Genomic DNA, 14,395 nt, shown 5'->3' on the forward strand with positions numbered 1-14,395 from the left:
AGGTGCTATTTTGGGAAAGTAGAACAATTAATTGAAAGCAGTAACATTAACATCAGTACTATTCGTTTTTTGTAAATTCTAACATATATAGTAACAATGGTAATTGTCTATTACTTTCTTAGTTTTTGATGTACTGTCTTTTGGATGAATGAATTTTTAATGAATAGTTTAGAGACTGATAATTAGAGGGGATTTTTTTTAAGACAAGTAAAAAAGTCTGATTCAAAAAACTTGCAAAAAATTAAGCAACATGCTATTTTATGATTTATACTTAAATTTTAAAAGACTAAAAAATTTATAAAAACCTAATAATGATAATTCTATAAATAAAACTGCAATTTTCTAAGTATTTTAATAAAAGACATTTTGTAATTAAATACTACTATCAATTAAACTGATGAACTTTATTGGGGTTAAAACTATAACAAAGTTCATCCTAAAACATTTTGCAATGCAAAATTATTTCACTCAATGAGTGTTTAATAATTTGAATGCCAGGAATTACAAGCAATTTTCAAAAGCAGACTCTTCACATTCATAAAACTTTATACATCATTTGAACTAACAGATATTTATACTACTAAAATCAAACATGCATCACTTTCATTCTTGTATCATGATTTTATATATTACATTATTTAACACCATTCCTCATCACTACATGTATTTTATCATACACCTGCACCATTCTCCTTGGATTTCTGATCTTTATCTTCATTCTTGACATTATCCTGTAACATAACAGACAAGGAAAAAGTATATTTAATTAGATTCTCTTCAATTTAACTTTAAAATTAATAAACATTAGTAAACAGACACTCGAGATGGCCCATTTTGCCATCTATAAAAAATGACACTGGGGGCAACTTACAGAAGAAACCCCTCAATGAGGATGTGGAAGACATCTCAATTATTCTAGTTAGTTTATAATGGCATTGAGTTACAGATTTTTTTAGTGACAAAAAATACTAATACATTGATTTTGATAGTGCCAAAGAGTTTCTCAACTCTGCCCAACAATAAATGGCTTTAAAAAGAAGTAAATGGTTTTATTTTCCTCAAGTTCAAATTCAATTCACTCTCTAGTTCTGAAAGAAATACAAAGAAAACTTTTAAGTTTTCAAGAAGTTTCAAGAAGTCTACATACATAAACCATGTTGACATTCCAACTAAGTTCTAGAATAATACAATCTTTTGGAAATTGCGTTTGATTAATCTGACGAAGGAAAGAATACCCAATATTTGCTCTGAGAAAACCCACTAAGAGATTACGACATTAAAATTTGTCCTACATCTACCACTGCACCATTGTACAATGACATAAATGACATTAAAATTTCCAGGGTTAAAAGTTGAAACAAACTGAAAATATGAAAGTATAAAACTGCTAACCTTCTTCAGTACAGTGTGGATTTCATCCATTACTGTAGATAAGTTTCTGATTGTCTTGTTGAGTTGGTTTTCAAACTGCAAATTCATGTTTTCTGAAATCTTTAAGTTTTCTTGTAACTGATTAAAGTCCTTTTTAACTTCTCTGAGTTCACCTGAGAGGCTTTTGTTGGAATTCTCCAAATTTAATATGGTTTTTTCATCTTCATCTGTTAAAAAAAAAAAAATTCAGAATTCACCATCTTACCCTTTAAAATCTCCAATTTAATTATGAGGTTAAAAATATGTAAGGAAAGGGTGCCTGGGTGGTCAGCAGGTTAAGCGGCCACCTCTTGATTTTGGCTCAGGTCATGATCTCAGGGTCCTGAGATTGAGCCCTGCATCAGGCTCTGTGATCAGCAGGAGTCTACTTGAGGATTCTCTCCCTCTCCCCCTGCCCCTTCCCCTGCTTGCATGTTCTCTCTCTCTCTTAAAAATAAGTAAATTTTTTTTAAAAATTTAAGGAAATATTAAGGAAAATAAAAAGCAGTTATAATTCCTTAAAATGTCCACAAATGTCAGTTATAAAGCATGATACAATATACTCACTTCATTTAAATTAAGTTTTACCTAAGTATTACTTCTAAACCCAGGTTCCACTTTTAGATGATTGTATGGGATTAGAGAAAGTAGCAAAAACTGAGGAAAACTAAGTAGAACTAGGGGAGGATTAAAAAAGTGCAAAAGAACAACAAAGGAATCTAAGAATGCATATGAAAATCTAAGACAAATTCTTATAATGCTAAGCAATTTTATAGCTTTTAATGGTCAAAAGTGAGTTGCATAAAGTGCCTAGACTAAAATACAAAGTATGGATATGCATGTGTACATAGCTATGTATATATGTGTGTACACATATATATTCCAGCAGGGTTTTAAAAGTACTGAAATACCCAATGGTGTTCCTTACCCGTTTTTTCTTCTAGCAACTGCAGCTTCTGTTCTACTTCAGCTCTTACTTTTTCACTCTTTTCCAATTTTTGCAAGAGGCTTCCTACATCTACCATTGCACCATTATACACAATAAGACCAACATTTTCTTCCACATCCTTTGATTCTTGTTTTACTGTTGGTGTTGGAAGTAACAACCGGTTCCCTATAAAATAAAAGATCATATTTTATTTACTTTTTTCTTTAATAACTATAAAATAACATAATCTCAAAATAATATATTCAAACCTAGCATATCTTCCTGCAGTGCTTCGGACTCTTCATGGTTTTCTTCATCTTTTGAGGTGTCTGTTAATTTCCGGTAAAAGCAAGACTCACGGAGTACTACTTTATTAAGAAGCTTCTTTACCTGTCATACAAGCAAGTGAACAAAAAGATGAGAATACATTTTTGATTATCCTTAACTGTGTTCTAATTTTCACATACGATAAACATCAACGGCATCTGTGTTCTCAGGTATCCTCTTCCGCTCAAACACTTGTGTTTTTTAGTTTTGTTTTTGTTTTTAAAAAGATTTTGACCTGAGCCAAAATCAAGAGCTGGATGCTTTAACCGATTGAGCCACCACCTGTGCTTTTTTTTTTTTTTTTTAAGATTTTTCATTTATTGGGGTGCCTGGGTGGCTCAGTCATTAAACGTCTGCCTTCGGCTCAGGTCATGATCCCGGGGTCCTGGGATCGAACCCCACAATGGGCTCCCTGCTCTGCGGGAAGCCTGCTTCTCCCTCTCCCACTCCCCCTGCTTGTGTTCTCTCTCTCACTATGGCTCTCTCTGTCAAATAAGTAAGTAAAATCTTAAAAAAAACAATTTCTTTTTTCATTTATTTCTTTGAAAGAGAGAGAGTATGAGCAGGGAGAAGAGGCAGAGGGAGGAGAAGCAGACTTCCCGCTGAGCAGAGGAGCCTGATGCGGGGCTCAATCCCAGCACCCTGGGATCATGACCTGAGCTGAAGGCAGATGCTTAACCGACTGAGCCACCCAGGCGCCCCAACTTGTGCATTTTTTAACTGTCTTCTCTATAAACGTAAGATCCGAATTATCATTTGAAAAGATTTTTGTTAATAAAAAACATGTAACACTGATAGAAACACTAAAGCATACACTAAGGTATATGTACTGGCTGACTCAGTTGGTAGAGCATGTGACTCTAAATCTCAGGGTTGTGAGTTCAGCCCCACACTGGGCTAGGGACCTACTTAAAAAGCTGGGGGGGGGGCACCTGTATGGCACAATTGGTTAAGTGTCCAATCTTTGATTTCGGCTCAGGTTGTGAATCAGGGTCCGGAGATCTAGCCCCATGTGGGACTCCATGCTCAGTGTGGAGTCTGCTTAAAAGACTCACTCTCTCTCTGCCCCTCCCCACCCCCTGAGTGTGCATGTTCATTCTCTCTCTCTCAAATAAATAGATCAATCTTAAGGAGAAAAAAAAAAGGTGTAGGAGCACCTGGATGCCTCAGTCAGTTACGCGCCTGCCTTCAGCTTAGGTCATGATCCCAGGGTCCTGGGATCGAGTCCTGCATTGGTCTCCCTGCTTAGCAGGGAGCCTGCTTCTGCTTCTCCCTCTCCCTGCCACCCCCTGCTTGTGCTCTCTCTCTGTCAAATAAATAAAATCTTTTAAGGGGACGTTTAACTTATATTTTACACATTTCAATATCTCTTGACTATGTCTATTAGCCTGTATTACTTTTATATTTCAAAAACTCAGAGATTAAAAAGGTAATTACTTAAAATGGCTTTTCATTTTAAACATTCATAAGACAGATTACCTGAGCCCGAGAAAGATGTAGTCCAAGAGTATAAAGTATTTCTTCCAAATCCTTTTCAAGAAGATAACCACAATGGCTTTGATCAAAATAAACAAATGCCATTAACAGATCCCTGTTAATTGTGATCATCTGAGTCTTTTCCTTTTCCTAAAGAAAATGCAGAATAGTACATAATCTTTACCCCTGAAAAGTGAGAAATTGAGACTATGTCCATATAAGAGTTAAAAATATGAAAAGACCTTTGCCTCATGTTACAAGTTAAAATGAGCTAATCTTGTTTATGTGTACGGGAGAAAGGAATAAGACATATTAGTTATCTGACATAACTACAAATGTAACAATTGGCTGAATTTTGCTCTGAGCGGTAATATGTAGATATATAAGGAACAATAAACTTCATGACAGTGTTATGCTTAATAAGTCTGGATTATGTGAGAAATGGAACTTATTATGTTATAAAGAATATTCAATAAATACCTTATCTTTAGAGGGCCTCTCCTTGCAGTACCTGTTGATATCTCTTTTGTCTTCTCGTTTGTTTATTTCTTCCTCATCCCGATCTATAAAATCAATACAACAGCAGCAAAATACTCATTAATACAGATATTTTCTACTACTGTAGAGATCAAAAATAGTTCTCTGTTACTGATCAGTTTTCAAAAGACACAATGAAAAGAAATACTGTATGAATAAAAATGGATTGGACTGGGGTGCCTGGCTGGCTCAGTCAGTAGAGTATGTGACTCCTGATCTTGGGGTTGTAATTCTGAGCTCCACGCTGAGTGTAGAGATTACTTAAAAATAAAATCTTAAAAATATATATATATTTATTATTATTTTTTTTCTTAGAGAAGAGGGAGAGAGAGAGAGGGAAGGTAGGAGGAGGCGCAGAGGGAGAGGGAAAGGGAGAATCTCAAGCAGACTCCCCACGAAGTGCAGAGCCCGACGTGGGGTTCCATCTCACAACCCTCTGAGACCATGACCTGAGCTGAAATCAAGAGTTGGTTGTGTAACTGACTGAACCACTCAGGTGCCCCAGAAAATGAAGAATTATGAAGAATAAGAAAAGGAAGAAATGTATGGAGGCACTAGAAGGAGGAAAAAAATTTGACTTTAAATCAAATAATTTAATTCCATAAAAATGTGAAAGACATAGTTCAAAAAATGAGTAAGTTTTATATATAAAATTGGAAATTATAACACAAATTTAAACAAAACAGAGCAAGGCATATTTTCTAAAACCTAAAAAGAAAACTAGTCAATGCAGTAAAACTAACTGCAGATAGATTATTGCAAAATAAAACAGTATGTGAGGAACTGAGATGTTAAGATAAAAATTAAGAAAACCTAATTAACAGTGTTAATATTCAGATTTATTTACACTAACATTCTATTCCATGTTTAGAGATGGGAACTTGGATAAACCATTTTTTTTTTTTTTTTTTTAAGATTTCATTTCATTCATTCATTTTGGATTTTAAGTAATCTCTATACCCAACATGGGACTCAAACCTACTACACCCAAAGATCAACAGTTGCATGATCTTCTGACTGAGCCAGCAAGGTCCCCTGAACCGGACACTTCTAAATGGATGAGATATACAATATGTGAATTATATCTCAACAAAGCCATTTTTGTAAAAGGGAAATAGGCAAATGGTCTAAAGCTGGATTGTGGTGATGGTTTAACAAATCCATAAAGTTATTAAGAATGATTAAAGTGCACATTTAAAAGTAGTGAGTTTTGTAGTATGTATTGGCATGTAAATAAACTTAAAAAAATGTGTCCTTGGAACCGATTTCTCTCATATATGCTATAGGACATTAAAGGTTTATTATTGTGGATAAATTAATTCATTGCTAAGAGCCTCAGTTTCCTCAACTCTAAAACAGAGAAAACAACAGCTTCTGAGTAGAAGTGTAATTACGAATAATTTTTATCAAGAGTGTACCATATACTACACAAGGGTAAATTTCTTCCCTTTATTAACATTTTATAGACATGATCCACCTTATTTGAGTATTTAACTTGAAAGCTATTAATTTCAAAACTTTGTCTCCCTTGGAACATAGATTTTTTACGAATAAATAAATCCCATCACACAAAAATAAACTAAGATTGTAGCAGCAATCGTGTCCCTTTATTTTCCCCCCACATATACTACTACCCATATGAAACACATTTAAAGGAACATGCTATCTATAAAATACTACTTTATGGGGGGCCTGGGTGGCTCAGTCGTTAAGTGTCTGTCTTCGGCTCAGGTCATGATCCCAGGGTCCTGGGATCGAGCCCCACATCGGGCTCCCTGCTCAGTGGGAAGCCTGCTTCTCCCTCTCCCATTCCCCCTGCTTGTGTTCCCTCTCTCGCTGTGTCTGTCAAATAAATAAATCTTAAAAAAAAACAAACAAACAGGGGCGCCAGGGTGGCTCAGTCGTTAGGCGTCTGCCTTCGGCTCAGGTCATGATCCCAGGGTCCTGGGATCGAGTCCCACGTCGGGCTCCCTGCTTGGCGGGAAGCCTGCTTCTCCCTCTCCCACTCCCCCTGCTTGTGTTCCTGCTCTCGCTATCTCTCTCTCTGTCAAATAAACAAACAAAATCTTAAAAAAAAAAAAAAAACTACTTTATCATCCTTTTCAATGTCATTAATCTTCCAACAGTTTCTTCAAAGGCTGCACAGAATTTAACTCCATGTCTATAGCAAAGTATATTTAAATAATTGTCTATTATTAAACATTAATACAGGGGTGCCTGGGTGGCTCAGTCGGTTAAGCGTCCAACTCTTGATTTTGGCTCAGTCGTGATCTCAGGGTTGTGGGACAGAGCCATGCTCCCCGCTCTGTGGGGAGTCTGCTTCTCTCCCCCTCTTTGCCCCCACCCCACCAACTCTCTCTCTCTCTAAAACAAATAAGTCTTTTTTTTTAAGATTTTATTTATTTATTTGACAGAGAGGGAACACAAGCACGGGGAGTGGGAAAGGGAGAAGCAGGCTTCCTGCTGAGCAGGGAGCCCGACATGGGGCTCAATCCCAGAACCCTGGGGTCATGACCTGAGCCGAAGGCAGACGCTTAACGACTGAGCCACCCAGGCACCCCAATAAATAAATCTTAAAAACAAAACAAAACATTAAGACCAATTCTGATTTTTTTGTTTTATAGACAATTATGGAATGAACACCTGTGTTGATTTAAAGTATAACACTTGACTGACATTGCCAAATTTATGTCAAGAAAAAGTGCAACAACTTAGACTGACTGCAAGAGTGATAAAAGAACTCTTCTCTTTACCCTTGTTTATTGTTAAACTGACGTTACCTTTTATTAAAATCTTTTCGTCAAGGGGCCTGGGTGTTGCAGTCAGTTGAGCATCTGACTCTTGGTTTCAGCTCAGGTAGTGATCTAAGGGTCGTGGGATCAAGCCCTGTTCTCAGTGTCCGCACTTACAGGAGCCTGCTTAAGACTCTCTCTCCCCCTGCCCCTCTCCCCCGCTCTCTCAAATAAATATATAAATCTTTTTTTTTTTAAATATATAAATCTTAAAAAAAAAAGGGGGGGGGGCGCCTGGGTGGCTCAGTCGTTAAGCGTCTGCCTTCAGCTCAGGTCATGATCCCAGGGCCCTGGGATCAAGCCCCCCATCAAGGCTCCCTGCTCAGCAGGAAGCCTGCTTCTCCCTTTCCCACTCCCCTTGCTTGTGTTCCCTCTCTCGCTGTGTCTCTGTCAAATAAATAAAATCTTAAAAAAAAAAAAACAACTTCATCAAATTGATTGGTATAGACTTGTTATATGCTCCCGATTACTAAGAAAATTCAACACCACTTTAGACATTAAATAGCATTGTATTTTCATTTTTTAAAAAAAATCACTATTCTACTTTTCTACTGGAAAAAGAGTGGTCTTCAAGTAACTTGATAGGATTATGAACTATAAAGTATGGGGGAGAAAAAACTATGATAACATAAGCAAGCAGCAACTGAAAATACCAGGAAAACCAAAAAAGAACTATAATCCTATCACCCTGTTTGGCTTTGCAGTTTATGACATTTGGATATTTAGACTGCTCCAGGAACTTGCAATATATACATATATCAGCAAAGAGGAGACAAAAACCCCTCTTTTTCTAAGATTTTATTTAAAAGAAATTTTTAAGATTTTGAAGTAATTTCTACACCCAACGTGGGGCTCAAACTTACAACCCCAAGATCAAGAGTCGTATGCTCTACTGACTGAGCCAGCTAGGTGCCCCCCAAGCCCCTCTTTTCCTTATTAAGAGCTTATATGTATTCAAGTGGGAAGACAGATAATAAGTAAAATAAGTAAACAGTATAGTAGAATAGGTTATAAGTTCTGTAAGTAAAGTAAAATAAGGAGGGATCAAGAATGTGTACCGGTGGGGAAGACTGCAATTTTAAATAGGAGTGGGTGCAGAGCAGGCTTCATTGAGAAAGTGACAGTTGAACAAAGACTGCAAATGTGAAAGAATCAGGAAGGTGGATCTCTGGTAGTTTGCATGCAGAAGGAACTGTCAATGCAAAGGTCTGAATACAGGGGCATACATAACGGGTTCAAGAAAGTCAGGATGCCTTGGGTGCAAAGAGCAAGTAGAAAAGAGAGGTAAAAAATGAAATTAGAGGCTTGATTTCGTAGAGTCTTAGAGGTCATTGTAAACACTGGCTTTTTACAGAGTGAAATGGTGAGCCACTGAAGGAATCTGAAAACAAATGAAAGAAATCAAACAAATAAATGAAATGACTTAAATTTTACAAAGGTTGTTCTGGCAATCGTGTTGAGAAGAGACTTTAAAGGAGAAGGGAGGGACGCCTGGGTGGCTCAGTCGGTTAAGCGTCTGCCTTCGGCTCAGGTCATGATCCCAGGGTCCCGGGATCGAGTCCCGCATCGGGCTCCCTACTCCGCGGGGAGCCTGCTTCTCCCTCTGCCTCTGTCTCTCTCTCTGTCTCTCATGAATAAATAAATAAAATCTTTAAAAAAAAAAAAAAAAAAAGGAGAAGGGAGTAAGCAAGGAAACCAGATAGAAGGTTTTTATTTTTTTTTAATTCTTTTATTTTTTAAGATTTTATTTGAGAGAGAGAGAGAGAGACATGGAGCACAAGACAGGAGCAGAGTTAAGAGGGAAAAGCAGATTCCCCGGTGAGCAGGGAACCTGATGAGGGGCTTGATCCCAAGACCCTGGGATCATTACCCGAGCCGAAGGCAGATGCTCAACTGACTGAGCCACCCAGGCACCCCTAGATAGGAGGTTTTTAAAATAAACTAGGCAGGAGACAACATGGCTTGGATTAAGGTTAGATTAGTGGAGCTGGTGAAATATGGTCTGTTTCTGGATATGTTTTTAAAACAGAGGCAATATGACTTCCAGATAGATTGGAAATGGGAGTATGGCAAAAATAAATGTTTAGGATGATTCCTAGATGTTAGCGTGAGCAACCTGAAGGATGAAACTGCCATCAAACTAGTGGGGTAAAGGCTGATCAGGGAGCCCGATGTGGGACTCCATCCCAGGACCCTAGGATCATGACCTGAGCCAAAGGGAGAAGCTTAACTGACTAAGCCACCCAGGTGCCCTAAAAAGATTTTTAAAGTCTCAAATCTTTATGGAGATTGACAAGTACTCAGTGGTACTTCAGAGATACTTTATGGCCTACATCTATAACTCGTCGGGACATTTATTGTTGTCGTTGTTTTTAAGTGACCTCTGTGCCCAACGTGGGGTTTGAACTCCTGACCCTGAATCAAGAGCTGCATGCTCTACCAACTGAGCCAGCCAGGCGTCCTTAAGTATTTTGAATATCATTCCCATTGGTAAGTGTCTTTTATTAACTTGGGTGATAAACAGGTGTTATCATTAGTCTTTATTTTTAATTTTTTTGGTAAAGATTTTATTTGAGAGAGAGCATGAGCCAGGGGCATGGGGTGGAAGAGGGAGAAGCAAACTCCCCGCCGAGCAGGGAGCCCTACCTGGGGCTTGATCCCAGGACTCTGGGATCATGACCTGAGCCAAAGGCAGACACTCAACTGACTGAGCCACCCAGGCGCCCTAGTCTTTATTTTTAAGTTTTTTTTTTTTTTTTTTTTAATTTAATCTCTACACCCAATGTAGGGCTCGAATTCAGGACCCAAGATCAAGAGTTGCACACTCTGGGGCAGCTTGCTTCTTCCTCTCACACTCCCCGTGCTTGTGTTCCCTCTCTCTGTCCAGTAAATAAATAAAATCTTTAAAAAAGTTGCACACTCCACCAACTGAGCCAGGCAGGCGCCCCTAGAATATATTCTTCTTTTTTTTATTAATTATGTTATGTCACCCATACAGTACTTCATTAGTTTTTGATGTAGTGTTCCAAATATATTCTTCTTTAGCAAACTAATTTTAGTATTTTTTTTTTAATTATGGAGACTGTCAAACATGCAAAAGACTATACACAGTATGTTCTTCCTTAGAAAACTATGGAACAACAGGGACTGTTATACCTTTATGACATAGTTAAATTAACATGTTCAGGGAAATACATTCTTCAAGTTGAGTAAGTATTAATTACATAGAGAACATATGATAATCAAAAATAAACATGTCTTGGGGTGCCTGGCTGGTTCAGCTAGTAGAGCATGCAACTATTGATCTCAGGGTCATGAGTTTGATCCCCATGTTGGGAGTAGGGGTTACTTTAAAATAAAAGCACGTCTTTAAAAAATCCTCTCATCTATCATACACAGATGTCAGAGGGCAGAACCTAAGCATCTGTAGGTTGCACACTTTGGTATCAGACTGACTTTTTTGTTCTTTATAAGAATGACCGAGGGCGCCTGGGTGGCTCAGATGGTTAAGCGTCTGCCTTCGGCTTAGGTCATGATCCCAGGGTCCTGGGATCGAGTCCCGCAATGGGCTCCCTGCTCCTTGGGAGCCTGCTTCTCCCTCTGCCTCTCTGTCTCTCTAAAAACAAAAAACAAAAAGAAAGAAAGAAAGACCGAGTACTCCACACTGCAAAGTAATTCCTCCTAAAAAAGTAATGGTTTTACTTTCAAAACCAGGTCCAATGAGCCTTCTGAACAGCTGGTGTAGCTACAGAGAAACCGGCTTCCTTTAGAGAGCAGGACTTTGGGTGGGGAGGACAAAATCCCTTCATATTTGAACATCTTCTAATTGCTTATTTATTGTATTCTGCAGTATGGCATAAGTACAGAGAAGCCATCACCTCAGAATGCAGCTTATAAAAATTTTTTTTCCTCTCAACACCATGATTCCTTTAACAACATGGTTCCAGCATTCCCAGGTAATCCAAGTTGTCCTACAAAAAACCCCTGGGTTAGACATAGGGGGGTTTGGCTGGTGTTAACAGAAGGGAGGGCAGAGGTGATGCAGGGGCCACGGAGCAGGCTGACGTAGCGGGTGTGGGTACAGAGAAGCCAGCTGGTTTACATGCTCGTCCTACGACCGCTTGCCTTAAGCAGAAAGTGCCTTTCAGGATCTATTTTTGGAGGTTTATTATATATGTCTGGTTCTCAATTCCAACAGTTTAATGAAGATCTAAATAAAATGCTAAGTTCTACCTTAAAAAATATCCTCTCAACTATTAATAAAACAATATAGATTTTTACTAAAGAATATTTTACCATTTCTATTCTGAAAAAGAAAAAATTTTAAAATTATAGATTGCTATTATACAAAGTGATCAAACAAAAAATGTATTTTTCAAGGCGCCTGGGTGGCTCAGTCGTTAAGCGTCTGCCTTCGGCTCAGGTCGTGATCCCAGGGTCCTGGGATGGAGCCCCGCATCGGGCTCCCTGCTCAGTGGGGAAGCCTGCTTCTCCCTCTCCCACTCCCCCTGCTTGTGTTCCCTCTCTCGCTGTTGTCTCTCTGTCAAATAAATAAATAAAATCTTTAAAAATATATATATATATTTTTCATCCTAATGCGAAATAAGTACATTTGAATCATACCATCTTCTTCATCCTCAGCTTCTTCTGCTTCCATTGGATCATATTCATCTTGATTATTATCTTCTTCGGTTTCATCATCATCTTTAGAATCCTCTTTTCTTTTATCTTCTTTCTGTAATTTAAAATGCCTTAAATTAAGCAAGATATCTGACCAAATGTTAAATGACTAAAACAAAAAAACATTAAATTCATTATTTACTTGAAATAGAATCAAATTATAAAATTTTCTTAACAATACACTTTAAAATTAAACTACCATTCACAATACATGTAAATACACCGTCATGCTGCATACCTTAAAAAAAGAAAATTACCAGAAATTAGTTCTAGATGTCTATATAGGCTTAATTCAAAGACTTACATTTCTAATAATACACTAAAATCTTTTAGTTTAGCCTTTACATTTTGCTCTTCTGATGAATTCATCATTTGTTATACTCTAGAAAACTAAAGGAAAACTTCTAAATAGGTTGCTGGTAATGGAAATAATTACAGACCTTCCTTTCATCTCTATCTTCTTTTTTATCCTTATCATCGCCTGATTTTCTCCGTTTGGGTTTTGGCTCATCAGTTTCTTCATCTCTGTCTTCTTTTTTATCTTTTCTCTCATCTTTTTTGCTTTTCTTTTCCTTTTCTTTCTTGTCCTCTTTCTCAGGAAGAGATAGTAATGATTTGTATATTCTGACACCAAAATCTCTTTGAAGCATTTCATTGAAAAGTTCTGCAAACAGTGAAACCTATAACAAAGATACCAACAGTAACCCAGTCAACTTTAATAGAAATATTGAATAAACCCAGCATAATAATTTATCAAATAATGATTTGCCACATCTAACAATTAATATGCACTAACAAGAGTTATAATAATTGATGTCAATGATGTTGAGGATCTTCAAAAGACTCAAAAACTCTCCTGGGGGTGCCTGGGTGGCTCAGATGGTTAAGCGTCTGCCTTCGGCTCAGGTCATGATCCTAGGGCCCTGGGATCGAGCCCCTCATCGGGCTCCCTGCTCAGCAGGGAGTCTGCTTCTCCCCCTCCCTCTGCTTCTCCCCCTGTATCTCAAATGAAAACAAAACAAAACAAAAAAAACTCTCCTGAAGATATAAACACTACGTTTAATATACTTTTGGCCAAATTTTAGAAAAAATAATACAAAATCTGACAAATTTTGAAATGAAATTTGGAATTTGAAAATGAGTAGGAAAAAAGGATTTCTATTTTACACAGCAATTAATCTTCATGATAAATGTATTTTTTAATTTATTCAACAAGTTTTTCTGAAATACCTACTACGTACCATGGACTATTCTAGGCATTAGGGATACAGAAGTGAAGGAAGCAGATAAAAATCCTAACTCTAATTTGCTAATAATCTAATGGGGAAAAGTAAAAGATAACCAGAACATCAAATTTTAAGGAAAAAAAAAAAAAGGGAGCATAAACACATAAGAGTAACAAGAAAGTACAGTATAGTCAGAGAAGATCTCTTTGATTAGGTGACATCAGAAGTGACCTGAAGGTGACAAGTGAATAGGGCCAGATAGATACCTAGAAAAGCATTTCAGGCAGGGGACACCAACTCAGAATTGTGAGTAGGGAGCATGCATTATTACTATGCAAATATCCATGGATAGTTTTATTACTATGCAAATATCCATGGATAATCACATACTCCAGAACCTAAAATTACACACTAAATTTTCTACATAAATATTTCTAAGTATGGGGTGTCTGGCTGGCTCAGTCACTAGAGCATGTGACTCTTGATCTCAGGGTTGTGAGTTTGAGCCCCACATCAGGTGTAGAAAATTACTTAAAAATAAAATCTTGGGGCGCCTGGGTGGCTAAGTTGGTTAAGCGTCTGACTCTTGATTTCAGCTCAGGTCATGATCTCAAGCCCTGTATCGTGCTCTGCACTCAGTGCTTGAGATTTTCCCTCTCCCTCTGCCCTTCCTTCCACTCAAACTCTCTCTCAAATAAATAAATAAAATGTTAAAAAAATTTAAAAAATAACATTCTAAAAAAAATTCTAAGGCTAATGGTTTCCAACAGATTAAAAGGGTCCAGAACTTGAAATGGTTGAACACAACTCTAAAATGTGTAAACTCTGGCAAGGAGTTCATAGTATATTTGATAAAACACTTTAATCAGACTATTTTCCTGATCATAAAGGATAATATATTAAAATTAAAGTTGAATTTATAATCTATTTTTCTTTAATTCATGCCCAGTCTTTACACATTTTAAAACAGAAATTTATTATCAGTAAAATGACCATCCAGATGTTGAAAACTCACAGTG

At 37.3% G+C, this 14,395-nt stretch overlaps 1 protein-coding gene across 5 annotated transcripts in view; it reads right to left on the reverse strand.

Annotated features, from left to right (window-relative positions):
- Positions 1 to 389: 389 nt before the first annotated feature.
- CCAR1 (cell division cycle and apoptosis regulator 1) overlaps positions 390 to 14,395 on the reverse strand; it is a 61,171-nt gene continuing 47,165 nt past the window's right edge. For all 5 annotated transcript variants that reach the window (XM_036113832.2, XM_036113833.2, XM_036113835.2 and 2 more), the window contains 8 exons: positions 12,591 to 12,830; positions 12,094 to 12,205; positions 4,622 to 4,704; positions 4,145 to 4,291; positions 2,608 to 2,728; positions 2,339 to 2,524; positions 1,393 to 1,598; positions 390 to 731 (listed from right to left, as the gene is read on the reverse strand). In XM_036113832.2, coding sequence (XP_035969725.1) covers positions 672 to 731; positions 1,393 to 1,598; positions 2,339 to 2,524; positions 2,608 to 2,728; positions 4,145 to 4,291; positions 4,622 to 4,704; positions 12,094 to 12,205; positions 12,591 to 12,830 — 1,155 coding nt within the window. In that variant the 3' untranslated portion in view covers positions 390 to 671. The remainder of the gene's footprint in view (positions 732 to 1,392; positions 1,599 to 2,338; positions 2,525 to 2,607; positions 2,729 to 4,144; positions 4,292 to 4,621; positions 4,705 to 12,093; positions 12,206 to 12,590; positions 12,831 to 14,395) is intronic.

This window comes from Halichoerus grypus, chromosome 7, assembly GCF_964656455.1.
Source record: "Halichoerus grypus chromosome 7, mHalGry1.hap1.1, whole genome shotgun sequence".
In the NCBI taxonomy this organism is placed as follows: domain Eukaryota; kingdom Metazoa; phylum Chordata; class Mammalia; order Carnivora; family Phocidae; genus Halichoerus; species Halichoerus grypus.